This window comes from Urocampus carinirostris, chromosome 3, assembly GCF_059441175.1.
Source record: "Urocampus carinirostris isolate Australia breed hairy pipefish chromosome 3, RoL_Ucar_1.0, whole genome shotgun sequence".
NCBI lineage: Eukaryota > Metazoa > Chordata > Actinopteri > Syngnathiformes > Syngnathidae > Urocampus > Urocampus carinirostris.
In genome coordinates this window covers 43249107-43276398 of record NC_142351.1, presented here as the reverse complement: position 1 = coordinate 43276398, position 27292 = coordinate 43249107, and the positions used below count along the sequence as shown (strand labels likewise).

Sequence of the window (27292 nt, the reverse complement as noted above, 5' to 3'; positions counted from 1 at the left end):
TGCAGGTATAAAAACTGCCTTCACTCAACTGTTAAAATACTCCAATTTAGGGCTACAACAACAAATGGGTATGACCATTTAATGTGACTAGTAAAAGCGTTGGCAACAACTTAGATCAATTTATGACTCTTTCAGCACATCAATTCAAATTAAATAAGAGTACATGTTTGTATTGCCCCTTAGGATCCAGCAGAAAGAGCCATAAGATCATATAGATAAATAAATCATTTGTAAAGCTTGTTTCAGATAACGAGACTCAATTGCGAAATAAAAACCTTTAATGTACAATAGGATGCAGACATTCTGGTTGGAAGTAGACATATTTGACCCAAAAGAAAAAAACTTTGATATAATATACAGTTCATTAATTTCCCTTAAATCATTTTGATATGGGGAAATACACACAAGAGCAATATTGAATTGAGTATTTGATTTTAGAATAATAAAAGCCATTTAATACACAGTAATAACAGATGTCCCGTTTTTAAAAGCAGTAAATTGTATACTATACATTGAAAAAACTCAAAATGCATTCCGGTTAGCTCAGATGTCTTTTTTTTTTTAATTCATTAAATATTATACATATCTTGATAAGTTTTCGGTGTGATTTGAAAAAAAAAAAAAAGAAGAAATATGTAGCCAGCTATTCGAATATTGGACACGTTTGGGAACAGAGTGGCAACCAATCACTTTTATTAGTAGTACTTTTAAAACCATTTTATACATATTAAAACGTTTCCACATTTGGCGGAAGCATGTGGCTGTAGTTTCCCCACTCCTGCACATACATCTGCATCCTCATTTGATGTTGCTTTTGTCCAAAAGCATCTCTTTGAGCTCAGAGTTTTCCTTTTGTAGCATTTGGTTCTGCAGATGGCAACAGTGAGAACGCAGCATAGATGATGCATTTTATTAAAATTCACCCACTTTGTGCCGGAGGGCTTCTACTATCAGGTCTCTGCTACCTCGAACGCTTTCTTCCGTTTTGGCGGCACGGAAGACATCGCCGATGGCCGACACTAGGACGTATGCCTTGGGAAGGAGGGCAACACTTTTGTCAAATTCGTGGCTGGCCACATCATTTTATGTGGCTCGTAAGAACTTAAAATGTATGTGCATATAAAAATAAACGGGTGAAAAAAGCGCTTTGACTAGAACCTACATTGACCACAGTGCCTATGTATACTGCTAGAGCCGCAAAGTGAAGGTTCAGTGCCACTAGAGGCCAGTATTTCCATATCAATGCCACTCAGTGAAATTGAGAAATGATCCTGAAAATGTGCATAAAGATGTTACGCAGTGATACCACGACATGAGAGATTCCAGTGGTGGACCTGCAAGCCCTTCTCTGCTGGACTAAATAAGTAGGAGGTAAACAATTACACATAGCTCAAAAGTGATTTCTATACAATGTACACATTCTCTGCGCTTTACAGGACATTTTTCTGCAGAACATTGGAAATTTGTAAAACCAACTGAACAAAAATGGTACAGTAAAGAAAATCGTTCTGTAAATTACAAGCTGCAAATACTGAAATATGCAGCCGACGTCAATGAGTCCGACTACTTACACTCCAAAGCGACTTATCATCCAGAAAATATGGTTATAACCCAGAATTCCAGCACTTTAATTCCTAAAAACGCAACATTAAAATTTTAGCACTGTCAAGGGTGTGAAACACCTGTACCAACCCTGAGAGGGCGCTGGGTGGAAGACACAGAAGTGGCACTTTGAAATTATCAGCGGAAGTGGCGGAGTATCGATCCCAGGAAAAGAATATTGATCCAAGTACTTGCTTAGTATCGCTAATGTGAACATTTGGATCGATCAACCGAATTTGCGAACAAAGCTGTACTCACCAAAGTCTCGCTTTTGAACAGGTAGCAGTGGTAAACGTCGACAGCGGGGTGTTTGGCAACAAAGCCGAACACTTTGGGCGATGAGGGCAAGATGGCGCAAAAGGAAACGGTGGAGAGGGGGCAGGTGTACAGGAGAAACTGAAAGCAGAACACAGAGTTATGCGAAATTCAAGGACCAGGTAAGTTTTATGATAGAGGTTGCTGCACACCTTAGTTTTGTTTTCCAAGATGTCGATCCCACTCAGTGACACGAAAAGATGAACTTTGCTCTTCTTTGCGGCCTTTTCTGAGGAGTATGGGTCAGGGGTCTTGCGGGCAACAAGAAGCTAGCTTTACAAGTCATTTAATACAACAATCTAAGCATCAAATAAGATCAAGTGTGAGGCTTTAACAGTCTGAGTTATTCTGTTTTGAGCAACATTTCACGTCTGCATCTTTCTCAAAAATATTAGAGAAACTTTACAATAATAGACTAGAACAATTTGTTGATAAATATCAATTGATTAATGAAAGTCAATATGGTTTTAGAGCAAACAGATCAGCAACAATGGCTATTATTGATGCAGTAGAAGAAATCACCCATAGCATGGAGAAAAAAAGATATGCAGTTGGGGTATTTATTGACTTAAAAAAGCATTTGATACGATTAATAATAATATACTATTAAAAAAACTGGAAAGAAATGGTATCAGGGGCTTGGCTTTGCAATGAATTCAAAGTTATTTGGCGGGAAGGAAGCAAAATGGAAAAGTTGTCATCTGTGGAGTACCACAAGGTTATATCCTGTGTCCAAAAGTTATTTAATTTATATATTAATGATATTTTTAATGTTTCAAAACTATTAAAATTAGTAATATTTGCAGACGACACTAACATTTTTTATTCAAATAACTATATTGATTTGGTAACCTGCATTAATCGTGAATTAACCTAAAAGTATGGATGGATATAAATAAATTATCTTTAAATTTAAATAAAACCAAAGTAATACTCTTTGGTAATCGCAAGGCTTACCAGATTTAGAAGTAAAAATGGATGGTGCTGCAATAGACATTGTATCAGAAATTAAGTTTTTAAGGGTCATAAAAGATAATGAATTAATTTGGAAAACACATCAGACACATACAAACTAAGGTATCTAAAATCTAAATGTATTTCAATAATTAATAAAGCCAAATTCCTTTTAAATTATAATGCATTGTATTTATTATATTGTTCTCAGTTCTGCCATACTTAACATATTGTGCAGAAGTCTAGGGCAATAAATACAAAAGTTCACTACAGCCCCTATTCATCCTTCAAAAAACGTGCAATAAGAACCATACACAGGGTAGGATATCGGGATCATACTAATATTTTATTCACGCAGTCCAAATTATTAAAATTGGATGATTTAATAACATTTTTCACTTCACCACTGTTATTTAAGGTCAACAAAAACATGGTGCCAGAAAACATCCAAAAATTATTCACTCGGAAAGAGGGAAATTATAAGTTGAGGGGCTGTAGTAAATTCAAAATCCCAAAGGTGAGAACAACCAGGAAAAGTATGTGATTGGAAATACTGCATTTAAAACTATGGTTAACTTGTTGTTATTGTTGCTATTATATCTCAACTGTTATTATAAATATTATGTTTATTTTTGTTGTTGTTATTATCATTGGTGCCACAGTGATATTTGGTAATTATTTGGCATTATGACGTTGAGGGATAGGTATTACGAAGATTAGTGTATAAAATGATTATTGTAATTATTATAATTATTGATATCTGACCTATGTAATAAGTATATCCATGAGATTTTGTTATACACAAGAGAAGAGGATTTGTCAAATGTATTTAATAGGAAAGAAAGGGGTAGGCAAAATGAGCATCTGCTTCTGACTACCCTTTTTCGAACATGTTATGTGACATTATTTTTTTGTTGTTATCTCATTGTTTTTGTCCTGTTTTTATTTTAATGTTCCAAGTTTTCATTCATTTAATCATTCGCTAAATGTTTTTAAAAAGTACTTTAATAATTCACTTTAAGTGTGTGCAATCATTGAACCCAAATGAAATACATTTCAAACAATATTTTGTATTCGATAACTTTTTGGTGACACGCAATGGCTCAATTTTATTGTGTCCGCAGTGCAATTCAATCCACTTCCTCAGGTAGCGTACGCCCAACGTTCCCTCTAAGCTGCTGTAAAATTGTGCCCAAAATGACTTGAAGGAAGGGGGAATAGAACAAAAAAGAAAAAAAGAATACCAAAATAAAAAAGTAGTGAAAAGCAGAGAAAAAAAAGAAACAAAGATAAAAAAAAGTAGATTAAAAACAGTGAAAAATAAGTTTGTGTTGCATTCAAATAATTTCCAATTATATCAAGTGAATCTTGTTGCCAACATTGTACTTCCATTAAAAAATGTGATTAAGTACAGTTCTGTATCTTGCAACCGACTAAATAAGCCCCCAAAATGTTAGTATGCGACAAAATACATCAGGAATTTTTTTTTTTTATGTCTTGTGAATGAATTGTAAAAACAAACGACGTTTGTAGGCCGTACAACCTTTGCAATAGTACTTGAGTCAATTCATTCAAGAGAGAGAAAAAAAATTGCATTGCTGGAAACTCTTGTAACTTGATTCAATGTAACTTGATGTCAAGTTTTGAACATGTTTGATAATGGATTAGTTGCCACACTTGGGATTATGATTGCTCACCGACTTTGTGTGAACGCTCAGACCCGTAGAAAATTAGAGGGAACATTGGGTACGCCATAAAAAAAAATACATATTTTTTTGATTTGATAGACTACACTAATTTTAATTAATTATACAATTTAATGTTATTTTTTTACTTGCCATTTGGTTCAAATTCTAAATGTTCCTATATGTTCAGCATGCACACCGCGTAAGACACAGCATAACCTACGTCAGGTCAAGAGTCCAGCTTCTGCCAAACATGCATGTCTTGGATAACAAAGTCATCAGCATATTACCAAGTTATGTTATTTTGTATCTACTGGTGCGTTACTACAGGGAAAAAAAACAGTTCTATTAAGCATTAATGTTCAAAGGATATCAATTTTCTTGACACACCCCGTACTTTAATTCATTGTGTGGTGTGATCTGCCTTCCTTTTGGCCTCACATCCGTTTCATACATTTTCCAGCATAAAATGAGCTCGATTCTGAAGGACCACCCATGTACAGTTGTAGTCATGGATGACATCCGGTTTATGGCAAGGACAAAGCTGATCCGAATTAACAGATTTGCTACTTTGGAAACATAATAATAATTGGAAAAGAGGGAATAAAGCCAGAAGCTGAGAAAGTCAGAGCCATTGCAGAACTGGCAAGCCCTGCAAATGTAAGTGAAAATCCAGCAAAGGATTAGAATAAAAACTATTCAGGAAAAATCCTTCCAGGCGTCTTAAATTTTATGCACCTTATAAATAACCAGCTCAAGCATGACATTTCATGGACGTGCGAGAAGCACAAGAGAAAGCATTCACAAAGGTAAAATGTAGGTTGAGATCCTCTTCTGTACTAGCTTATTGTGATATTGAAAAAAAAACAACTGTGGTAAGTTCTGAGGCTAGCAGCTATGGCTTAGGAGGTGCTCTGTATCAAAAACATCATGAGTTACTAAGACCAATTGCCTTCTGTTCAAGAATACTGACAGTGTTTTGACTCTTGAGCGTTTCAGAAGATCCTTGCAAGGCCAAGGACAAGTTTGTGCTCGAGACTGACCACAAGCCTCTAGTTCCACTGATCATCAAATATGACTTGGATAAAGCACCAATTAGGTGTCAGGTTATTGATGTGTTTAATGATGTTAAAAAACTCATCGGGGCAAACACTCAGTCTCGTGGCCCCCTGCTCAACGGCGTGGAGTCAAAGACAGCATGAGATGAAAGCATATGTTCAAGCAGTTTTTGAAACCAGACCAACCACCAAAGACAGTTTACAGGCAATGAGAGAAGCCCCAAGATTAGATGAAATGCTCCAAAAGGTTATCAGTTACACAAGTGAAGGTTGTCAGTTTGGTGTCCTCTTCAAATTTACCTGATCAAGTTTCATGCAGCGAGAGCTCACTTGTTTGAGTTTAAAGGACCTACTGTATTATGACCACCTTGTGGTTCCATGTGTAATGCAGAAATATGATTAATGTTAATGTAATGTGAATGTCCAACGAGACAATACGATCCAACGAATTTTTTTTAGAAAAATGTAGGAAAGATCATAAAGAAAGCTGAAGAATCAAAGTCTTACATCATTCAAACAGACCATGGAACCTGTTGCTCCAAGAAACCGGACGCATTTTCAGGAAATGCCTGAACCAGCTTTCCAGGGTGGTGGACAAGAGACAAGTAATGACAGTAAATCTGCCAGTGTGTGTTGACATAATTACTCATTCACCTGTAACTTGTATTCCAACCAATGCTCCAGCTTCAAGTATTTGTCCTATGAGAACTCGAGTGACGGAGCTTTTAGACATTAGTCTGATTTTCCCAGAGGAAAACGTTTGTTTGTTTTGTTTTGACTTACCAGGGGAGACATGGCACAATCTCAATGACATGTAGTTGTGTACCACTAGCTATAGCTTTAAGAGCTAACACTGCTGCTTGTTTTCAGCAGTGACGTCAAGCTTCACGACATGTCAAGTCAAGTCATGTTTATTTGTGTAGCCCTTGATCACAAAGAGTCTCAAAGGGCGGCACAGACCACAGATTATTGCAAACCACAGGCTTATGACACCATCCCCTGATCTAGAACCTACATGAGGGCAAGGAAACACTCAAAAACCTCATCATGAGGAACATGAAGAAACGTTAGTAAGGGACCGCACATGAGGTAATCCCCCTTCAAAGGATGACCAGGCTGCAATTGATGTTCCAATAACAAATACAGATATTCTCAATATGACGTCATTCATAAACTATAGAAAAGAAGTGTGTTTAAGCCTAGATTTAAACACTTCCACTGAGATTGCAGATCTAATTTCAGCGGTCAGAGAATTCCACAGCACAGGTGCCTGAATGGAGAACCCTCGTGAACCTGCGGCTCTCTTCTTGGCTCTTGGGATCACTAGTAGACCAGCATTTTAAGATGGAGGGCACCAGGCAGAAACATAGGGGGAAATTCAATCTGAAATATATGAGAGCAAGGCCATGCATGATTTGGCATAATACCAACAGAATCTTAAAATCACATTTTCAGCTGACAGGGAGCCAATGCAGGTTAATGTGATCAAAATTTCTTGTCATAGTTAAAAGCCATTTTTTACCAGCTGAAAGCTCTTGATTTTGGATTTGGGAGACTGCAGAGTAGTGCATTACAGTAATTGAGACTGGAGTCAACAAACGCATGAATTATCTCCGCATTAGACTGAGACAGTATAGGGTGAATTTTAGCAATGTTGCGAAGATAGAAAAGAACTGTTCTAGTAATATTCTAAACGTGTGTTTGAAAAGACAGATCGGGGTCAAATATGACACCCAACTATTGAGTCACTCTGGGTGATTTTATATTTGTCAATGTTCAGAGCAGTTTTTGAGAACAAGTCACGGCATTAAGATGGACAAGTAACTAACGTTTCGGTCTTTTCAGAGTTAAGGCGCAAGAACTTGAGTGACATCCATTCTTTTATCTCAGTAAGGGAGGTCTCCAAATTTCCACAGTTTAGTGTAGCAGATTCCTCCATCGGAAGATATAGTTGAGTGTCAGCTGCGTAGCAATGGAAACTGATATACTTGCGAAAAATATCACCTAATGGAAGACTGTCAATACTGAAAACAGTTGTGTAAAATGCGATGTTGTGCCTGGCTTCTGCCATGTTACTTAAAAATCAGATTGGTAAAGGATCCAAACACATTTGCAATCCTTCTGGATAGCACCAAGGTTTGGAAAATCAACTTAGTCGCCAATCGTTATCATATCAAAGGTCTTATCACTAATTAATATAAAAAAAAAAACAAAGTTTTTTCTTGAAGAAATGTATTCATATTATTGACTGGAAAAGAGTCTGGATTTTACCAACTGCTATCTGTTGACAAAGTGCGAGAAATAATCCACAGGATTTACCCCTCCAGAGTGCATATTGCAAACAGGTTTAAAAAAGGATATTGAGGATTCATTTACTTTAAAAAATAAATTACTAAATTTTGCGCAGGCTTGGGGAGTAATGGAATACATGGAATGGCAAAAATGATGTTGGCAGGCTGAATGGATTTATTTTCATTATGTTTCTGTCGCATTTTATGTTAGTTTTGCCGGAGATCAAAGAGATCAAAGCCAGGAGAGAAAGCTTACCACTTGTTGTGAGTCATAATTTTATTCATATTTAGTTTCTTTTGTCTTTTATTAGCATATTTGGTATTGGAGTAATCCAAAAGGAATTGAAAGTAATCCAGTTAAAGTAACCCTACCCAACCCTGCCTGAGAGGCACCAAATACAATACTCTTTCAAGACATCTGCCCCGGTTTTTTTATGCATACAGTACTAGTTCTTAAATACGACTTAAAGGGTGCAGCTACATATAATACCTTGAGGCTCTGAGCCGCTTCCTCCAGGATATTTAACCCACTTGGGCGGACCACCTCCACTCGGCCAAGAAACTAAAATGCAAACACATATAAAACAGGCTCGCTGTGAGTATGAGAGTCAGAAAAATTGTGTGGGTCGAGTGTTTGTAGAAAAAGCTTACCTTGACCGTAAAAGAAATCTCATTATCATCCTCTGCATCACTCATTCTTCCTAGTAGCAGGTTAAGTACACACACTGGCTACACCAAAGCTGTTTGAAATTTACACTTAACTGTGTAACTGCACCACAATCATAAATGAAGACTTAAATGTAATTTGGCCTTACCCGTTTAGCAGTCGACAATAAGGTACTTTTTATTGTGTACTGGTGTAAAGTCTGCTGGAGTAAATGAGTAACTTGTGCTTGTCTTCCTTATTATGCCTTTTTCATTCCATCCACAGGCAGTGAGGTTGGGGATGATTTTGTTTGAGATTGTGTGTGTGTGTGTGTGTGTGTGTGCACACACTCACACGGTATTGCTGGGCATTCTCCATGGGTGAAGTTGTTAGGGCCGTGGTTTAATTAAAAAGCAACAAGGAACCACTTACACCTGAAGTGTTAGTTTGCCAGATGGGGAATTGACGCTTATTATGACTGACAATGGTCCTCAGTTTGCTTCAATAGAAGTAGTCTTCCTGTGATCAGTGACAGAAATAGAAGAAGTTAAAATCTGATTAATCCTGCCTTTCATCGCACCCCGACATGGTTCCTACAGCTTAATACAAGTTAAGACTTTTCGAAATCAAATTTAAGACCAAGCCACCAAAAATAAGAAACTAACTATTGAAAAGAACACACACCTATTTGAGGCAATTTTAAAAACATGTTTTAGTTTTTGTAGAAGAAACTTTGGTTACAGTTAAATTTCTATCTGGAAAAACAGCTCTCCGAAGTTTCACACATGGAAAACAAAAAGATGTTTACAGCACATCAGGGAATCTCAGAACTGACAGATAAATAGAATTATTTTGCTACATTTAAGAAGTATTTTTTCATCATTCCTGAAAAATGACTAGTCCAGTGTAAAACATCAAACTGCTATATTCACAACACATCTTAACACTTGCATGGACAAAAAAACTTGTATAGCCAAATGCTGGCGTTCACTTTTTTTTCATTGGCATGCAAATTCTCTCTAGTTACTTTTCCACTTGTTGCAATTCTAGCATTCAGTATTTGTATCGCTTCCTTAGCCCATTTGATTCAGAGATGAGCTATGCCCTTAGAGTGCCGGACTTTCCCTCAAACCGAGCAACTACCTGGTTTGCATGGTGGAGGGGAGGGAGGAAAAAAAATCACCTCTGCTTGCAGAGTACTGTATACCGGGTACAAGGCCCTCAAAGTCTTGCCCAGTTGCAACAGAAGAAATCCAGGTTTGCATAATGCATGCTAAGTGTGGAGACCACAATCAATTGAACACCGCCATGCTGCTCTGCTTGTTCTTCCTTCCAAAGCTCCAAGAACTTCTAATTTACGTTTGGACCATCCATGAAAACAACTGCTTACGCCTTACAGGTCCTTGGCACCTTCCTGAGAATAAATGTTGAAAAATGTAAAGCATTTTAAAAGTAAAACTAAATTCAGTAAATATTTAGCAAACTAAAATGCAGCCCATTTTATATTTGTAATGGCTGTTAGGCTGACATTAATGATATAATTTGAAGCTGAAAAACAAGATTCATGCCATATAATTTGATCCAATACAACAGCCATAACGTTTTCTACCTTCAAAAAATATTTGTTCAGTTTTGATTGACATCTTCATTAAACTCTTTTAACTTTAATTTATTTGGGGATATTATTATACAGTAGTTTTGAAATTCACTTCATTACAGTAGATTTTAAGTTTTGGAATCTGTTTGCATGCATGAAATTGACAAGCTGCGTACTTACTTTGAAATAGCGTAGTAGCTACTGGGCTGTTCCATGTCCCATAAACTGCGATCTTGCATTTCTCGGAACCAATGGTGAAAATAGAGATAGAGCCTTTGTTTTTGTGGTGTGGTTGAGTCTTTCAAACATTTAAACAAATACATCCTTTTCAGCATCCACGACAAGCTGTTCCAGGATGTACGGGGCTAATACAAACTTGTATGCATAATGTCAGAACCGCATGCAAATGAGTGGGTGGTTTCTGACTCTGAGAACATTGCTCAGAATAAGTCTCCAACTTGCTCATTTGACCTAAATGGAATGAGTCATCACTGTGATAAAAAAAAAAACCCACAGAACCTCCGCTTTTGCTAAACATCCGATGCTGCCACTGTCCTGGTTGTTATCTGGCGTTCGGGTGGAGGCATGATGTAAACAAGAGACGAACAGAACGGGGAAATACCTGGTGTCTGTTGGCAACTCGATTCTGAAGTTACGCATTTTGCACATGCGACTTTGATGCCTTGACTCCCATCATGCAGTTTAAAATATTTCTTGAACAAAACACATCTAGCCTCGTAGACTACCTGGCACAGCTTTTAGCCATGGCGAAAAACATTCGTCAGACAGACTCTTTCCATTAAATTTAAACTTCCCCATTGTCCAAACTCAAAGTTAATGCCTCTGTCCGAAGTTGCTATTGTGGGCAGATTTCAGACGTGGGTCTGCTTTGAAAGGCTCGACTGAAAACACCCATTTCCATAGTTACTTTATTGTGGTCATGCGATGTTACCGCGAAAGTAATCCAGAAATTATCAAAAAATTTAAATAGAATTTAAAAATCTATATTTTTCGTTCAAACATATAAAAAACGTTTTCACGTTTGCACACTTAAGGAAAAAAAAAGATACATAGATTTAAGACATTTTAGTGCTTTAAATTGGGAACAATGAATCCAATGCTTTTTAAGTAAAGTTTATTTGCAAAGCCTTTAATCACAAGGAGACTCAAAGGATCGGACTTCTTTTCACTCCAAACAAAAATGAATCACTCTTCCTACTTTCCCAAAATAGATTCAGCCACTGGATGCTTACCCCTGAGTGTTGGATGGACTGGTGCTCGCTCTTCCCAAGCCTGGTCTTTTTTTCAGGTTTAACCGCAGTTGGCATCCATCTCAACAGTGCATTAGCAGGTCCCTGTCATCACATCCTCATTACCATTCCATGACTAGAATTCCACGGCGGCGCAGTGGTTAGCGCGTGTGCGGCACAGTTCTAAGGTCTTGGGAACCTTCTGTGTGGGTTCAAATCCATCTACCGGACTACCCTTGCGGAGTTTGTATGTCCTCCCCGTGCTTGCGTGGGTTTCCTCCGGGCACTCCGGTTTCCCCCACATTCCAAAGACATGCATTTCAGGTGGATTGGCCGGTCCAAATTGTCCCTAGGTGTGAATGAGCAGGCCAATTGTCTGTCCCTGTGTGCCCTGCAATTGGCTGGCAACCAGTTCAGGGTGTCCCATGCCCACTGCCCGATGAGTGCTGGGATGGGCTCCAGCACCCCCGCGACCCTACTGAGGATAAGCGGTGCAGCTAATGAGATGAGATGAGACTAGAACTCCTAAAAATGATCCATCCATTCTGGGCAGCTGTCCTTGAATAAGGCTCCTTGGGTAGATAGCAGATTGGCCACAGGTGTGACCACTCCCAGGAGCCAATTGATTGCAGGGCGTGCACTTGGATAGAACGTTGGTTCACAATCTCGCCCAGTAGGAAAGGGTGTCAGCCCACCCAGTACAACCTGCCTTGTAGATTTTAGGTTACCAGAGCAAAAGGCACATGTTTATCAATTTTGTTTTATTGGAGTTGCCTTGACATGAAACCTAGCTAAAGACACTCCCAGAGGCCTGCAGTACAACCGTCAAAATTGCACTCACATACACAAAAATTGGGATTAATAAATTCTATATAATTATCTGTCCACCCAAGAAAAGGGTGACCACCATCTTATACAGGTAGGTTATCCCTGACGAAAAAAAGGAACAATCTTTCCGATTTAATTGCGCCCTTTGTTCCAGTCTGGAGTCTTTGCTCTGAAATTGCTGGTCTACTAGTGATCCCAAGAGCCAAGAAGAGATCCGCAGGTTCTAGAGCGTTCTCCATTCGGGCCCTAGTGCTATGGAATGCTCTTCCCCCTGAGATTTGATCTGCAACCTCAGTGGAACTGTTTAAATCTAGGCTTAAAACACACTTCTATTGTATAGCATATGAATAACCTATATTTTATGTTGACAATATCTGTGTATTATTTGTTATTGCTACCTCCATAGCAGCCTGGTCATCCTGGGAGGGGGATTACCTCATGTGCGGTCCATTCTCAAGGTGTTTTCATTTACCTCATGTTGAGGTTTTTGAGTTTTTCCCTGCCCACGTGTAGGTTTTAGATCAGGGGATGGTGTAATAATTAGTCTGTGGTCTGCAATAATCTGTGGTCTGTGCAGCCCTTTGAGACTCCTTGTGATTAAGGGCGTCACAAATAAACTTGACTTAACAATAAAAACACCAGCTTTTATCACGTTGGTAACCCCAGATGTGAAAACGGTCACAAAAAAGCTGACTTGGCATTTTTTGTTTTGCTGACTCTGCAGCCTTCCCAGAAGGACATTCTACTCTCCCGGGCTAGAACAATTATGGTCTGGACTCAGTTTAAATCTTTGGGTTGTTCCAATGACCTAGCCAAAAATGGTTTTGCGTCTCATTGTTGATGTTCTAGTTTACAGATAATCTGAATTTTGAAATTAAAACAATAAAGACCCAAAACAAGTCCCGTTCGACCTGGATTTTTATTATGCTTACAGTAAAAGCCACTTTGTGATTTGTTTTTTATATAGGCTCAATGCTCAACTGTGACATGATGGAGGGAAAAGGCCACGAGAAGGGAATTCAGAGTCTATAATAAACAGTTAACAGACAAGCGAGTCCCAAAATACAAGTTGAAGTAGTTTTGACAGCTTCAGCACATAAGCTAACCTTTATAAGAATTCTTAAATGGTACTCGGTCTTGAATGAGCTTCTACTCACCTACACTCCAGTGTTTCTTGCATAACAAAGGACAAACAAAACAAGCCAGAAACTAGTGTTCTTTGTTTGCTTTAGGCTCGGAATGTGAGAAAGTCATTTGTGAGCTGGCTTGATGACCCCTAATAAAATGGAAACTAGCGCTTTTTGTGTTTTTTGTTGTACATACAATTTGGATGGAGTATCCAGAAGCATTGTGGAAAACCACTATCAATCAATAATAAGTGCATTCCGGATTTTTTTTTTCCCCCTCTCCCAAAATAATTCGGTGCTTTAATGAAAGGTTCAATTCTGTCTGATTTGTATGTTTAAGAGTTGTTGACCGACATTGACTCCATGGCGTTGGGCAGGCCTTGATCTCCTGCTTGCTTATTCTTCTGTTTCTTTGCTTTTTTAGACATCTCCTGGTCGATGGGCGCAGGCTTGACAAACTTGATAAGTTCGGTCATACCTTGATGGATAAACGGCACAGACAAGTGGATAACTGTATTAATACAAAACATGGACAGAGACAAAAAGAAAACACATTGGGTTACCTTCTGTGTAAACGCTTCAGCATTTGCAATAGGGAAAAAAAAAACAAGTTTCACAATTGCCTCAAACTGACACATAGGAAAACTTGATTCATCCTTTCCTCATTTCGAATGCGCATCAGAGCCCTTAAAGCAAGTGTGAACTAACTTTTTGAGTCACGGTCCACATTGGTTTAAACACATTTGCAGAGGGCCGTGGGTAAAATAAAAAATAACGAATAATGTATTTATTTTTTGTTTATGCCAAGAGTCGTAAACCCAATACTTCCGGAAAAAGATAACATAAGCCATCATTTCATCCAATTAGTTTTAAAACACTTAAAACATACAAAAGAATACATTTATTTACAATAAAAACTTTAAAATCAAAGTATTAGCAAATTAATATTCCCTTTTAAGCACTGTATTTGATAATTTTGAATTGAAATAAACACTCAATGTAATAGAGCTACTTCAAGAGTGTTGCATTGCATGAAATGTAATATCTTGATATACAATATTGATGAAAAAAAAAGCAAGTACAGAAAAATGTAGCCAGGGGAATGAAAAAATAGTTTTTACGAAGGGACACAAAATAAGACAGACACCAAAATAACACGGCATTCTTATTAGTAGTACCGTATTTTACGGACTTTTAACTTGCTCCGGGGTATTATAGTTTTAATTATAATGGTATCCTTATTCTTAACTATGAGATTCTCCATTTGGGTCCATTTGAACCCAACTGATGATAAGTGACCAAACCGCCCAATTCCAACTCCTAATGCCGTGCGCCAAGCAGGGAGGAAATGGCTACCAATGTTATAAGTCTTTGGTATAAGTTATACCAGACCCAAAAATGCATCATCAAGAAGGAAAAAACATATAAAAGTTGCACCAAAAACATACATGTCACCATGTCGTGGCCAAGCAGCTAAACAACCTGGCGCTTTTGTGTCAGAACCAAGGCAAGTACCAGGAAGTCGAGCGCTACTACGATCGAGCGTTGCACATCTACCAGAGCAAGCTGGGACCCGACGACGCCAACGTGGCCAAGACCAAAAACAACCTGGCCTCCTGTTACCTCAAGCAGGGAAAGTACCGCCAGGCCGAAGCGCTCTACAAAGAGATCCTCACCCGAGCGCACGAGAAGGAGTTTGGATCTGTGGAAGGCGACGCCCGACCCAACTGGGCGGGTACCAGGGATCCATCGGGGCAACAGGACGTCCCGTTGAGGCGAAGCGGTTCCTTTACCAAACTGCGAGAGTCCATTCGGCGAAGTAGCGAGAAGCTTGTGCGCAAGCTCAAGGGCGTCGACATGGAGGAAGCCACCCCCATGAATGCTGGGATGAAAAGAGCCAATTCGCTTAATGTACTGAACGTGGGCTGCGGTGAAAGTCCTGACCGCCCTCAACCGCGCTTCTTGGCCGACCATCGAGGACTCAGCACCAGCACGCAGAGCCTAAACAGGCGAGGATCACTCGGGACCAGTTGATCGGCACACGCTTCTCAAGCCTCTTTTCTCAACTTGACTTGAAAGGCAGTTTAAAATAAAAGGTATACGAATTTTAAATAATTGACATGCCAGTAAATTTCAGTAACAACATAACATATTAAGAGTTATTCGAATAACTGTAGCATAAAGAACAGGCTTGCCAAAGTATTAGTTTCGTTTAAAACCACTACATCAATTTACATTTTCATTCTTGGTGTCTCGGTAGACGATCCGCCACGGGTTCCTTCCGCATCTACGTGGCTTACATCGTACTGATAGTCACTTCGCTTATTGCCATTTCATTAAAAGTTTCTCGCTAACTCCAAACTTTAACGCTTTCCAGCCGAATATTTCACCAATTACAGATGAGGTCTGCAGAACTTTTATTGATTTATTTTTTTTGGTGCAGTTTTTATTCAGTTGTTTTGATAAATTACCAGTGTCATCCCTGTGTGTGAAATGTCTCCACTAGCGGGAGCGAGCATAAGACACGAGGGAAAATGCCACAAAAACGACTTTGTATCTCATTTAAAGCACTGAGCATTTGCACTTTGTAAAGAAATCCCATTTGAGCAAAGAAAATATTTACTTAGGCAAAATGACGGCTCATCTTCTCAGTGTTGGTGTCCCAAAAGGTAAGAAAAGGTGTTGTCAAAGTACTGTTAATGTTTTAAACTTCTTTAAAAAGTGATTTCTCTCCCAAGTATAAATTCTGTGTTTTACTGTTTACTATTACATTCCCAAGAAAATGAGATACAAGTCCTCGTATGTTCGGGGGGCTTATTACGTGGGGGGACATTTTTCTGCACGACACGGAAAGGTTTGAAATGATCAACGCAGGCCTATAGCACCTTCTTGCAGTTTAGTGTAAAAATAACTTGCATCAATCCATCCATCCATTATCTGCACCGCTTATCCTCAGTAGGGTCGCAGGGGTGCTAGAGCCCATCCCAGCCATCTCCGAGCAGTGGGCAGGGGACACCCTGAACTTGTTGCCAGCCAGTCGCAGGGCACACAGGGACAGACAATTTGCTTGCTCATTCACACCTAGGGACAATTTGGACTGGCCAATTAACCTGAAATGCATGTTTTTGGAATGTGGGAGGAAACCGGAGTGCCCGGAGGAAACGCACACAAGCACAGGAAGAACATGCAAACTCCGCACAGGAAGGTTGGTAGATGGATTTGAACCCATGACCTCAGAACTGTGCCGCACACGCGCTAACCATTGCGACGCCGTGCTACCCCTTTTTAAATGATCTAGAGTTTAATTCATGCAACTCCTCACATATGGTAATAATCGTGAACTTAAATAAGAGATTTTCAGCTTGGTCCCTTCACTTACCAGGTGGCATAAATTCCCTGAGCTTCTCTGGAATAACGATGCCTTCTTCCGTTTGGTTGTTCTCCAGGATGGCGCATATCACCCGTGTGGTTGCACACATGGTGGCATTAAGCATGTGAACAAACTCCGCCTGAAAACAGGAAAGATTACAAAGATGAGGGTGTTTTACGAGAAATTCTATCTATCGGAATGGCAGGAAAAATAAGTTCTTTCACCAAAATGAAAAGTTAACATTGAATTGTTTGACCTACAAAAAGGCAGTTAAACAGCAGGTAGAATTAAGCCCGCAATATCTTGGACGATCATTTCCGCACTATAAGGTGCACAAGATTATAAGGCGCACTCCCCAAAAAAAAGCATCTTGTCATGTACAGAGATCTCTTGGTTTTCGCAGTCAATAGGGACCAAAACTAACCACAAAAAGTGAAAATCCACAAAGTAGCGAGACACCTTTTTAAAAATGTCATTTCTGGGGTGCAAATTCAAGAGAGCCGGTTTACTGAGAAAGAGAGAGAGAGAAAACAGTGAGATTTTAAAGATAAACACTACTTACTTTAAATTAGTCTGTGTGGTACATAAATACATTTAGCCTAACCATTCCCAACCACAAACCCTGCCAAAACAAGCAGGAACCTCAAAACATTCACAAACCAACATGCCGTTTCACACCAGTGCGCACAGACACATTTCGTCCCCTACAGGAAGTGACCAGAATTTTCCAGTTGTATAATAATCCCCAGAATATTAATTTGAGATCAAAAGATTAAATAAGTGCTTATGTATGATATCATGATTGATGCCAGAGATTTATTTCGTTGTCTGAATTAAATTTCACCAATTACTCAGTCAATCGAAGAACTTCACAGGACATGCCTCCAGTGACCGATGACCTCATTGTTATTTAAAAGCGCGGGCGGGAACACATGCTCGCTCTTTCTTCACGACTAGCACCAGGACAGCGGCCCAAGGGGGCCTTTACCCTAATGGACAATGGGGACATAGAAGGCCGTGGCCCCTCGGCGAGAAGGCCTGGTGCCATCCAACCACAATGCCTGGATGGTCCGAGTTCCTTCCCTCCCTCTCCTTAGACCAAAAGCTTATAATTTTGGTTTTCTTCTTCAGACCACACGGTGATCCTTCCAGCACGTTAAGTTTTGTCTGACAAAAAGGTAAGGCGAGAAAAAGATTCCACAACAAACTTTGGTGCTGAGTAGGTATGAATATCATTTTGACACCCTACGAAGTATTTCCTGATAAAAAGTGGGGAAGCAGTGGGTGGGTGGGTTTTGAGCATTGTTTTATTTCAGATTGAAGATGCGCTTATAAACGGGCATTTGGGGAACACATCTTCAACATGACGCCTCGCTGATGCTTCATCTGCAGAGGCCAACATGCTCCGAAGGCCGAATCGCCGCCTGAATTGGTCGAACCAACCCTTGCTCACAATGCAATTCGTTTGTGGTCATTCGGTAGTTGCACCAGATGACCGATAGTTAAGGCTGCGTGAAAAACACAAACTCTTATCACTGAGATGCAGAAAAGGAACACATAGCAGGTGTACGGTCACAGTACAGTTCAGATTCAGATATACTTTATTGTCATTCTTGTACCTGTGTATACAGAACGAAATGTTGATTCATCTGACCCGCAGTTTCCTTGAATGTACAGATATAAATAAAATGTTGTATTGAGTTGGAGTATTGAAGTACATTTCTCGCCTTACCTTTTTGTCAGAAAAAACTTAACGTGCTGGAAGGGTCACCGTGTGGTCCTTCCACTGTGAGTAAAAATAGTGCCTATGAGACAAAGTCCAATGCCTTGTTGTATGTCATATGTACCAGTGGTTGTTCAGTGGCAAAGTGGCACTCTCACCGCCACTACTACGGTTTGAAAGGACCGTCAGCAATGGGTTTTTTCGTCAATCATGCACAACCATTGCTGAAATACAGCGTTACCGTAAAAAAAACTTTGCTGGTCGCACATACCTATTATTACCTTATGCATTTCCAACCTTATCCGCCGTATTGTGGCAAAAAAAAAAAAAAAAAAAGACGCACTTTAAAATTTCTGGCCAAACTGGGGTTTTTAAATATGCCTTATAGTTCGGAAAATGTGGTAATTATAATGGCCAAAAGTTCCACCACACTGACCTTGTCCATCATCTTTTTGGTCTGTCCATAACGGATTCGCAAGCGTCTGGCCTGGTAGTCTGTACAATTGGAGCAGGACACCAGCTCTCTGAAAGCACCAGAGCCCGGGAACCAAGCCTCTAGGTCCAACTTCTTACTCGCAGCATGATTAAGTGCACCTTGGAGGTAAACGGAATAGTTAGCAAAATTTGAATTGAAACGACTGAAAGAAAGAAATTCAAACCCCCAACTGACATACCAGAGACTATGTTGACGATACGGTACGGAATACCCAGAGACTTGTAAAAATCCTCCGCGGTCCCAATCATTTCGTCAAACATCTCCCACGATTTCCCATCGTGCGGTGATGCGTAGACAAACTGCTCGATCTAAGCATTGGCCGGGTTATTTTCAACGCGAGTTTTATTGGCTCACTTTGTTCAAACAGGACCAACCTTTTCAAACTGATGCACTCTGAAAATGCCACGCGTGTCTCGACCGTGGGAGCCTACTTCCTGTCTGAAGCAGGTCGAAAAGCCGCCGTAGCGTATGGGAAGGTCTTCGGGCTTCAGCCACTCCTCTCTTAAGAATGCTGCGATGGGCTGCTCAGACGTGGCAATGAGGTACTTCTCGTCGATTGAGCTGTCATCTTCTCGCTCGCTGCCTTTACCGATGACCTATCGACCGTTCAAGATCAAATGACAAAAAAAATATATCAAGCTTTGTTACAGTAATCCCCACGCTGTATTGCGGTTAAGTTTTTGCAGTTTCGAGGATTCGTTGATTTTCATCATGCATCGTGTTCTGCATTCTGATTGGCTAAATAGCCGCCACCCCTCTTCCTGCCTGCGTCAGCATTTGAGTCAATAACATTACAGGGCAAGCTACAGACATACCTTAAACTGTTTGAAAAACCTATAATATATGCACGCTAGTGCTGCACGATTAACTGAAATCTAATCAATAGTGCAGTAGTGTAACGGATTCATATTTCCAGTTATTTGTATTTAACAGCGCCGGCCAATCAGAAGCAGGGTTTAATGGTACCAACCAATAAAGGCGAGGCAAGGTTTGCAAGATGTGTGTGTACGACTTTGACAGCCTCGTGTAAGCTGCCAGTCAGTCAAACAGCCCTTGCATAAAGAGCCACCAAATCAAACGCCACAGCTTGGAGCCTTGGTGGCTTGTTACATTGAAAATAAATTCATGAAATTAAACCGGACTCTGAAAATGTCATCCTGACAATGAGCTTTTGTATGTCGTCCTTTTGTATGACAATAAAAACCATTTATTCAACTGCATTTCTTAATTTATTTGCATTTGTTATTTTGTTACAGTTGTATACTCTCAGTATCTAGGGACGTCATCAGGAGGTATTTTTGCATGTCACTATGTTTAAGTTCGCCCCCCCAAAATGAGCACAGAAATGCAACTTTTCTTTTAAAATCGCATTGAAATTGCAATCCAAGTCGAAATAAAAAAATCACAATTGGGTTTTTTTTCCAAAATCATGCAGCCATAATACACGCAGGTATTTTTCAATTTCAAAATGAGACAAAGCATAAAAGGAAGCCAAATTTGGCCTCATTTGAATTATATTGATGACTCCAAAGCAGACTGCATTGTCCATTATTGAGAGAAGAAACTGAATGAGTGCCTCAAATCTGAGGTACCGACTAAATGACAATTTTCAGTGGAATCTATTGATCTTTTTTGTTCCTCAGTGTTTTACATTTTTTTTCCTATATATTTGTGCGTTCTAGAGGTTGTGTTGTCTCAGTTGAACAGGTTAAAAGGTTATTGTAAATAGTTTGAAAATGTGGAAGGGCAGTTTGCCACCCTCAACCCTTGAAAAGTTGAGTTTCAGATACAAAAAAAAAATTCAAATGTCAGAATTAAACATTAATAGTAATTAATTAGTAAGTCACCTTGTAAAGCTCTTCATCAAATTGACTGAGCTGAGCGACTTCCTGCATGACTTCTTTCCTCATAAAGAAGGGCGTATAAAGCATGGTGTAATTCTTGCTGTGCAGGATCCTCATAGCATAGTTGATTAAAGCCTGCTCAAGAAACACCAGCGGGCCCTGAAGACAACGTACACAACAGTGAGAAAGGCAAAAGACACAAAAAATCGTCACGCTCGTTTCCATGTTTGATTGGTTCACCTTCAGGAAGTAGCCTCTGCTTCCAGCAACGACAGCTCCTTTCTCCCCCTCAAAGCCATCAACCATGACCACCAGATCAACGTGAGAGTATTTCTTCTGGACACTGATATCACCCCAGGTACGTTCTACCTTGTTGTCAGCATCCTGCAAAAATAGCAGTGACATTTGAATACAAACAATCGAGTATTTATTTCCACGAAACATAGGTAACACATGCACACCAAAACTGCGTAAATACACTACGGTGAGTCGGGTAGACTTCTGGACACACAAAACGCTTGAAAGATTGAATTCCTATCTGGTGGTGGGTCATTTAACCACTCGGGTTGTAGGTGCACCATTTCCAATGGTCTGCAATAATCATAGTTCACCGCAAGGGTCGTAAGGGGCACCACATCTCTGGTGTGTCTTGAGCAAGTACAGTCTGGGGGCGCCCATCCCTCTACGAGCCGTCTTTTTTTGGGCAAGGATATGCTACGGCCTCGCCCACATGACATCACCAATATTGAGACTTTTTCAAGAGGTATTTTTGATGGATTGCAAGCAAATAATTAATAGCATCCCAATGCTGCAGGGCGAAAATTAATTGCAGCGGATTTTTTTAACTGGGTGTGGAAGCACAGTTATTCAGCTTTATGTTACTACAATCAGCTAGTGGATTGTCAGTATACTCAATGTACATATTCAATTTTTTCTTTTCTAGTCAAAATAAGGCATCATAAATAAGTAGGATCTATTTTCAAAACAACAAGGTTAGTCATCAAATTATGCATTTTTAGCACTCAAAGCTAAAACATTAGTCAGGAACATTTATGACTTAAGCAGTCATGAAAGCAATATATCTTTAAAAAAATCAGTGAAAACCATATATATTGAAACACAATTTAAAAAAAAACACCAAAACTGATTTCGAGACTAAAGCTTATTCATCAGCACATTTTAATTTACAGGGATCAGAATGGAGATTTTCATTTTCAGCTGAAATAGCCAGGGTCCAGGGGCCGCAGGCCCCGGCCAGGTCCAGGGCGGAGCCCGGTGGGGGGCTCAGGGGGGCAAACCCACCCGAAGCCAACGGCATTTATCTTATTTGCTATGTGAAAATTGCACTAGAATGAATTAAATCCAACAAAACAGAAACCATGTATTTTTTTAAGTTTTAAGATGTTTAAAACAATTGGGGGATTACAATGTTACAACCATCACCATTGTTGTGTTTTGATGATGAAGATGGACCTTGTATTTAGCTACTAATCAACAATATATATGAAAATATATACATTAATAACCATTCATCATTAATTTGAAAATAGAATGCACAAACTGAACATGCTTAAAGAAAATACATGTCAGTCTGTGACAGTCTTCTCCAGCCATGACCACTTAAATTTATTCTTGATTCCTTTATCAATCTCGGAGACAAAAGCCTCGTCTTCTTTTCTTAGTATTTTCATATTTACTTTTTCAAACACTCATTTCACCGTTTGAAAAGACCGGAAGGAGCGCCATGTTTGAGAAAGCCAATGCTCTGAACAAAAGCTCCGCTGATTGGTTATCAGCGAACCTATCGACCAATGGTAGGAGTCCATCTATTTGTTGTGTGTTATAGATCTAATGCGCTGGCGTTTCTTTTTGCCGATTTTTCTCGCGATCTCTAACTGCTAACTTGGGGTGATGAAACAGTCACGTATCATACCTCACCCCCCCCAAAATATTTTCTCATCGAATTAAGACGATTTACGGGAATGACCTTTGGGGTTCAAAAACAGCGGAAATCCGCGGATCCGCGGAAAATTCTGATCCCTAAATTTACTGTGTAACATGTAATGGTTTCATAAAATATATATAATAATGCCAGATCTTGTCTCCCGGATCAACTTCAGCACTGGAAATTTGTCTCCCTCAGGATCGTTAAGTTTCATTTTGACTATCATTTTGTTGTGAATACTAATTTCAAAACAAGGTTGGAGAAAAGTGCTTTTGTAAAAATGTCAGTAAATACTACTATCGAGAAGGGTATGGCTGCATTTACATACAGCTATGTGAAGTATTTTTAAATTTGGGTATATATTGGTCATTATTCATCCTACATTCCGTGATATAAAAGCAAATCTTCAACATCTTTGAAATTTTCAATTTTTTAAAGTCCTCATGTTCTTGGTTGATCCTCATTTTTTTCACAACTTACGTAAACCAAGCTTGAAAAAAGATAAAGGGAATTGTAGAAGGCAGACTTCACACTCTCAAGTGTATACTGACACTTCTTATGACATTTCATCGTACCAGCCTTAAAAGAAGAAAAGCGCTACAGCACTCCTAATGCTAATGCTAAAAACACAGTATTACACTCCCGTCCTCAAAGTGTCAAGTGAATTCTATCTCCGGGCCAAATGTACGCACGAAAAGAGCCACACGTTAGCGACCCCCACTATTTAACACCTCTCAATAGATGCACATGAGATTGATAGTCCGTGGCGAATATTTAATTCAGGATTTACTCCAACACCCACCTCATCGTTGCTGATGGGTACAGATGGGTGCAGGAGATTGCCAATCTCCCTCAGATATGAGAAGCGTTCTGCCTCCAACTTTAACCGTTCGCCATCAGTTTTTACCATGGCTTCATCCACGAGCACGCGCACCTTCTTGATCTGGGTCACTGTTAAAGCCTAGAGAGAGTGACAAAATAGTGGATCAAGTTATGGTTGAAAAAAGGGGGCGGGGAAATGGAAAGACTAACAATTAAATGAAGTAGCATAGTGGTAAAAAACACCTGAATTAAAAAAAAAACAGAAAAAAAACATTGATTTAAATAAAAAGCGGAAAAACACAAACTACCACATGAACATGCATTATGTAAATAAATTTGTATTTTACAAAACATGTGGAGCTCCTACAAGGACCATTTTGCTGCTACAGGTATTAAAAAATTGTTTTCTTTTTTTTTTTCTTTTCTTCTCCTTTTGCTTTTTTCATTTTCCTTTTAGTTTTTTTCTTTTATTTGTTTTACGGTGTTCTCTTTTTTCTTTCTTTTTCTTCTTTTGTATTTTCATTATTGTTCTTTTCCTTCATTTATTATCATTTCCTTCGTTCTTTCATTCTTTCTTTTTCAAGCCTTTTTATTCTTTCTTCCATTTGTATTTATTCTCTTAATTGTTCTATTCCTTTCTTTTTTTCACCCTTGTTTTTATGTTCTATCTTTCTTCAAGAAGGGCTAGGGAAAAGACTGAGAAGAAAAATGTTAGTTTGGTTACTTTGAGAATACTTTGTTTGGATCTTGGTGTTTTATAAAACTCGTTTTCAGATGCACTGCAAAATACAGCAAAATTTACTGGACAAATATTTTACACTATCCTATTAATATTTCAGATTTTATTAAGCAACCTGATCGCACTCTGGGCAACATAGAATTATCATGACGATCAGTAAAGGTAAACACATGTGCAGTGGCAGCCAAGGTTACCGCTACTTGATGTGTGGGCTACTTGAATCAACTACACTGACTGAAAAAACATTTAGCAGCTCACTGATGAAAAAAAACATAGGTTCTGTCTTTGATACTATTTCATAATTCTCACATCGCGTAATTTCCAGACAATAAGACGCAACTTTTGTCACACGATACCAATCCTGCACCTTATGCAGAGATTCAAGTCAAGTCACATTTATTTGTATAGCCCTTAATCACAAGATGTCTCAAAGAACTGCAGAGGTTACAATTACGCCATCCCATGATTTTAAACCAACATATGAGGCTGATACATGCATTTTTTCTTACGGCCACCAGGGGCGCTCGACCAGAAAAGGTAAGCGTGAGACAGGCGATGTAGAGGAAGACGCAAGTCACAACTTCCAAGAAACACCACAAAAGAAGTTTAACATTCAGTTTCGCGCTTTTAAGATAAACAGACCCTTTTCATGGAAAATACAGCTCATTGCCAGGTAAGGGTTCTGTATGTAAAAATGTTTTTTTCCTTATAATGTATTGGTGCGTCTTATAGTCAAGAAATTATGGTACTTGCTGCTGGCCCTGTTGCAGATGAGCAGTGGCGCGGATTCTGAAATATTTCAACTAAGGTGGTAAGTGAATGTTGGATTTTATTTACCTCTTTACAAGGTACCTTTTTTTATATTTCCGTACCTGGGCAGCCCTTATTTCTCTTTGTGAAAGCACAAATGTGCACACAGACAGCTCAACAACCACATACCGAGAGTATATCTGCTGTGAGTGCTTCCAAATTCTGTGCAGCCTCTGGGATAGAGTCGTCCTCCCCAACTGGTTCTTTTTTCTTTAACGACATGACGTTTCACAGATTAATAGAGATTTTTATTTTCAACTGTGCATCTAAATCACCTCGTCTTACCTTCATTTTTTCCCCAATGCTTTTGCTGCAAAGATTTTTTGCTTTGTTGAGATTGTCTGCAGTGAAGCGGCCTGTTTAGGACAGACATTGGAAAACAAAACTATTAAGCATCTCTTCTTGACAGATAATCAGGTTAAAAAACATGCACACAATTTAGTGAGAATGGGACGTGCAAAAGCAATCAATATTACAAATAAAACGGCGTGACTACAGTGTGGGTCAAACTGACACACGTAAAGGAGTGAGACAGCAGGGTGAGGTTGTCAAAACTGCAAACCGGGATTGCATCAGACTGCACGTTGTAGGCGAAGCTAAACCAAATCAATTTCAAGCCTCCCACAATGATATGTGTATCTCCAAATGCACTTTATGTTTATCTGTTTGACAGTCTTAAATTTACATTTTTACACCGTTGATCAACAATAGTTGCCTTTCACTCTGCTATTTGAGTGTTGCTAACATTAGCAGCATGGCGAGGTGGCAACTTGACATACCACTTTAAACTTCATTCAAATAAAATTTGATCTCATGACAGAATTCAAGAATGCCGTTTGAATAAAATAAGAAATAAAATTAAGTAACTTAAGAGTGTGATACCCTACCCAGTGTAAAAAAAATCGTAAATTGATGTAGTTAGTGCCATTGTACTGGCGCAAGATTAAAGTGAAAAAACATATTTTACAAATGTTTCCAAATGTATGATCATGCCGAAATGTGGCAACACTTAACTTTATGGTTACGTTTCCCTCAATAAGCACAAAAAGCTCAAACAACACTAAACTATACGGGAATAGTAAATACACCTATTTTTCCAACGGAGTTATGCTAGTACAATGTTAGCTATAGCCCCTTATGAACAAGAAGAAGGTATCTTACACTTTCTCCATTCTGTGTCGGCGGCAACCAGCTTATCGACGAGCGTGACATCTTTAAAACGTTTCCTTTGAACCTCGCGTACGAGTTCTGGATCGCCGCCTTTGTCGGTTCGAAACAGGTCCAAATCGAGCACCATCTCTGCACGCCGTTTCACAGATCGGAAAGAACCAGGGTTGATGGCTCGTTCGTGAACGAAACGGCTCTATGAGTTGGCTCTTGGAAGTGAAAGCCCTCTCTTTTTCCTCCTCCTTCTTGCTCTCTCTTTCGATATACTGTAAACAGTACAATATATATATATATATATATATATATATATATATATATATATATATATATATATATATATATATATATATATATATATATCCATCCATTATCTGGACCGCTTATACTCAGTATGGTCACAGGGGTGCTGGAGCCCATCCCAGCTATCTTCGGGAAGTGGGCAGGGGACACCCTGAACTGGTTGCCAGACAGTTCCAGGGCACACAGAGACGGACAACTCACCCGCTCACACCTAGGGACAATTTGGATCGGCCAATTAGCCTGAAATGTATGTCTTTGGAATGTGGGAGGAAACCGGAGTGCCCGGAGGAAACCCACGCAAGCACGGGGAGAACATACAAACTACGCAAAGTAAGTCCGGTAGCTGGATTTCAACCCACACAGGAGGTTCCCAAGACCTTAGAACTGTGCCGCACACGCGCTAACCACTGTGCTGCCCTGTGCACATCTCATCTCATCTCATCTCATTAGCCGTACCGCTTATCCTCATTAGGGTCGCGGGGGGGGCTGGAGCCCATCCCAGCCATCTCCGGGCAGTGTGCACATATATATATATATATATATATATATATATATATATATATATACATCCATTATCTGGACCGCTTATCCTCAGTAGGGTCGCAGGAGTGCTGGAGCCCATCCCAGCTATCTTCGGGCAGTGGGCAGGGGACACCCTGAACTGGTTGCCAGCCAGTTCCAGGGCACACAGAGACGGACAACTCACTCGCTCATTCACACCTA

The 27292-nt window shown here is 39.4% G+C and overlaps 2 protein-coding genes and 1 long non-coding RNA gene across 6 annotated transcripts; 1 reads left to right on the top strand and 2 right to left on the bottom strand.

The window, feature by feature from the left end:
* Positions 1-260: 260 nt before the first annotated feature.
* On the bottom strand, positions 261-11634 carry LOC148369781 (PTB domain-containing engulfment adapter protein 1). Of its 4 annotated transcripts, XM_088331972.1 has the most exons (9): positions 10329-10647; positions 9735-9965; positions 8721-9070; positions 8557-8645; positions 8396-8467; positions 2070-2168; positions 1861-1998; positions 928-1032; positions 261-867 (listed from the first exon to the last, which is right to left on the bottom strand). In XM_088331972.1, exons 4-9 carry the CDS (start codon positions 8599-8601, stop codon positions 799-801), a joined length of 528 nt encoding a protein of 175 aa, XP_088188098.1. In that variant the 5' UTR covers positions 8602-8645; positions 8721-9070; positions 9735-9965; positions 10329-10647; the 3' UTR covers positions 261-798. The 4 variants fall into 4 exon arrangements, with proteins under 4 accessions (XP_088188098.1, XP_088188097.1, XP_088188096.1 ...); XM_088331971.1 differs by lacking the exon at positions 10329-10647 and adding an exon at positions 11402-11634 and having other exon boundaries at positions 8557-9070; XM_088331970.1 differs by having other exon boundaries at positions 8557-9070.
* On the top strand, positions 1711-13524 carry LOC148369780 (uncharacterized). The gene is made up of 3 exons (XR_015850049.1): positions 1711-1789; positions 1882-2039; positions 13194-13524. It is a non-coding gene; the product is annotated as an uncharacterized LOC148369780 (long non-coding RNA).
* sars1 (seryl-tRNA synthetase 1) lies at positions 13127-26465 on the bottom strand. The gene is made up of 11 exons (XM_088331967.1): positions 26264-26465; positions 25388-25458; positions 25232-25312; positions 23534-23692; positions 21027-21170; positions 20790-20945; positions 19317-19538; positions 19121-19250; positions 18883-19040; positions 16733-16862; positions 13127-13831 (listed from the first exon to the last, which is right to left on the bottom strand). Exons 1-11 carry the CDS (start codon positions 26397-26399, stop codon positions 13689-13691), a joined length of 1530 nt encoding a protein of 509 aa, XP_088188093.1. The 5' UTR covers positions 26400-26465; the 3' UTR covers positions 13127-13688.
* Positions 26466-27292: the final 827 nt, after the last annotated feature.

Bases quoted from the DNA above. Each gene is read 5' to 3' on its own strand.
- LOC148369781 (XM_088331971.1), bottom strand. From the start codon at position 8,601: ATGAGTGATGCAGAGGATGATAATGAGATTTCTTTTACGGTCAAG. The intron at 2,169-8,395 runs GTATTATATGTA...GTTGCCCGCAAG, and splicing joins AAGCGGCTCAGAGCCTCAAG to ACCCCTGACCCATACTCCTC. The intron at 868-927 runs GTGGGTGAATTT...TGCCATCTGCAG, and splicing joins TAGAAGCCCTCCGGCACAAA to AACCAAATGCTACAAAAGGA.
- sars1 (XM_088331967.1), bottom strand. From the start codon at position 26,399: ATGGTGCTCGATTTGGACCTGTTTCGAACCGACAAAGGCGGCGATCCA. The intron at 19,251-19,316 runs GTTGGTCCTGTT...GCCAATGCTTAG, and splicing joins GAGTGCATCAGTTTGAAAAG to ATCGAGCAGTTTGTCTACGC. The intron at 19,041-19,120 runs GTATGTCAGTTG...TTTACCTCCAAG, and splicing joins TATCGTCAACATAGTCTCTG to GTGCACTTAATCATGCTGCG.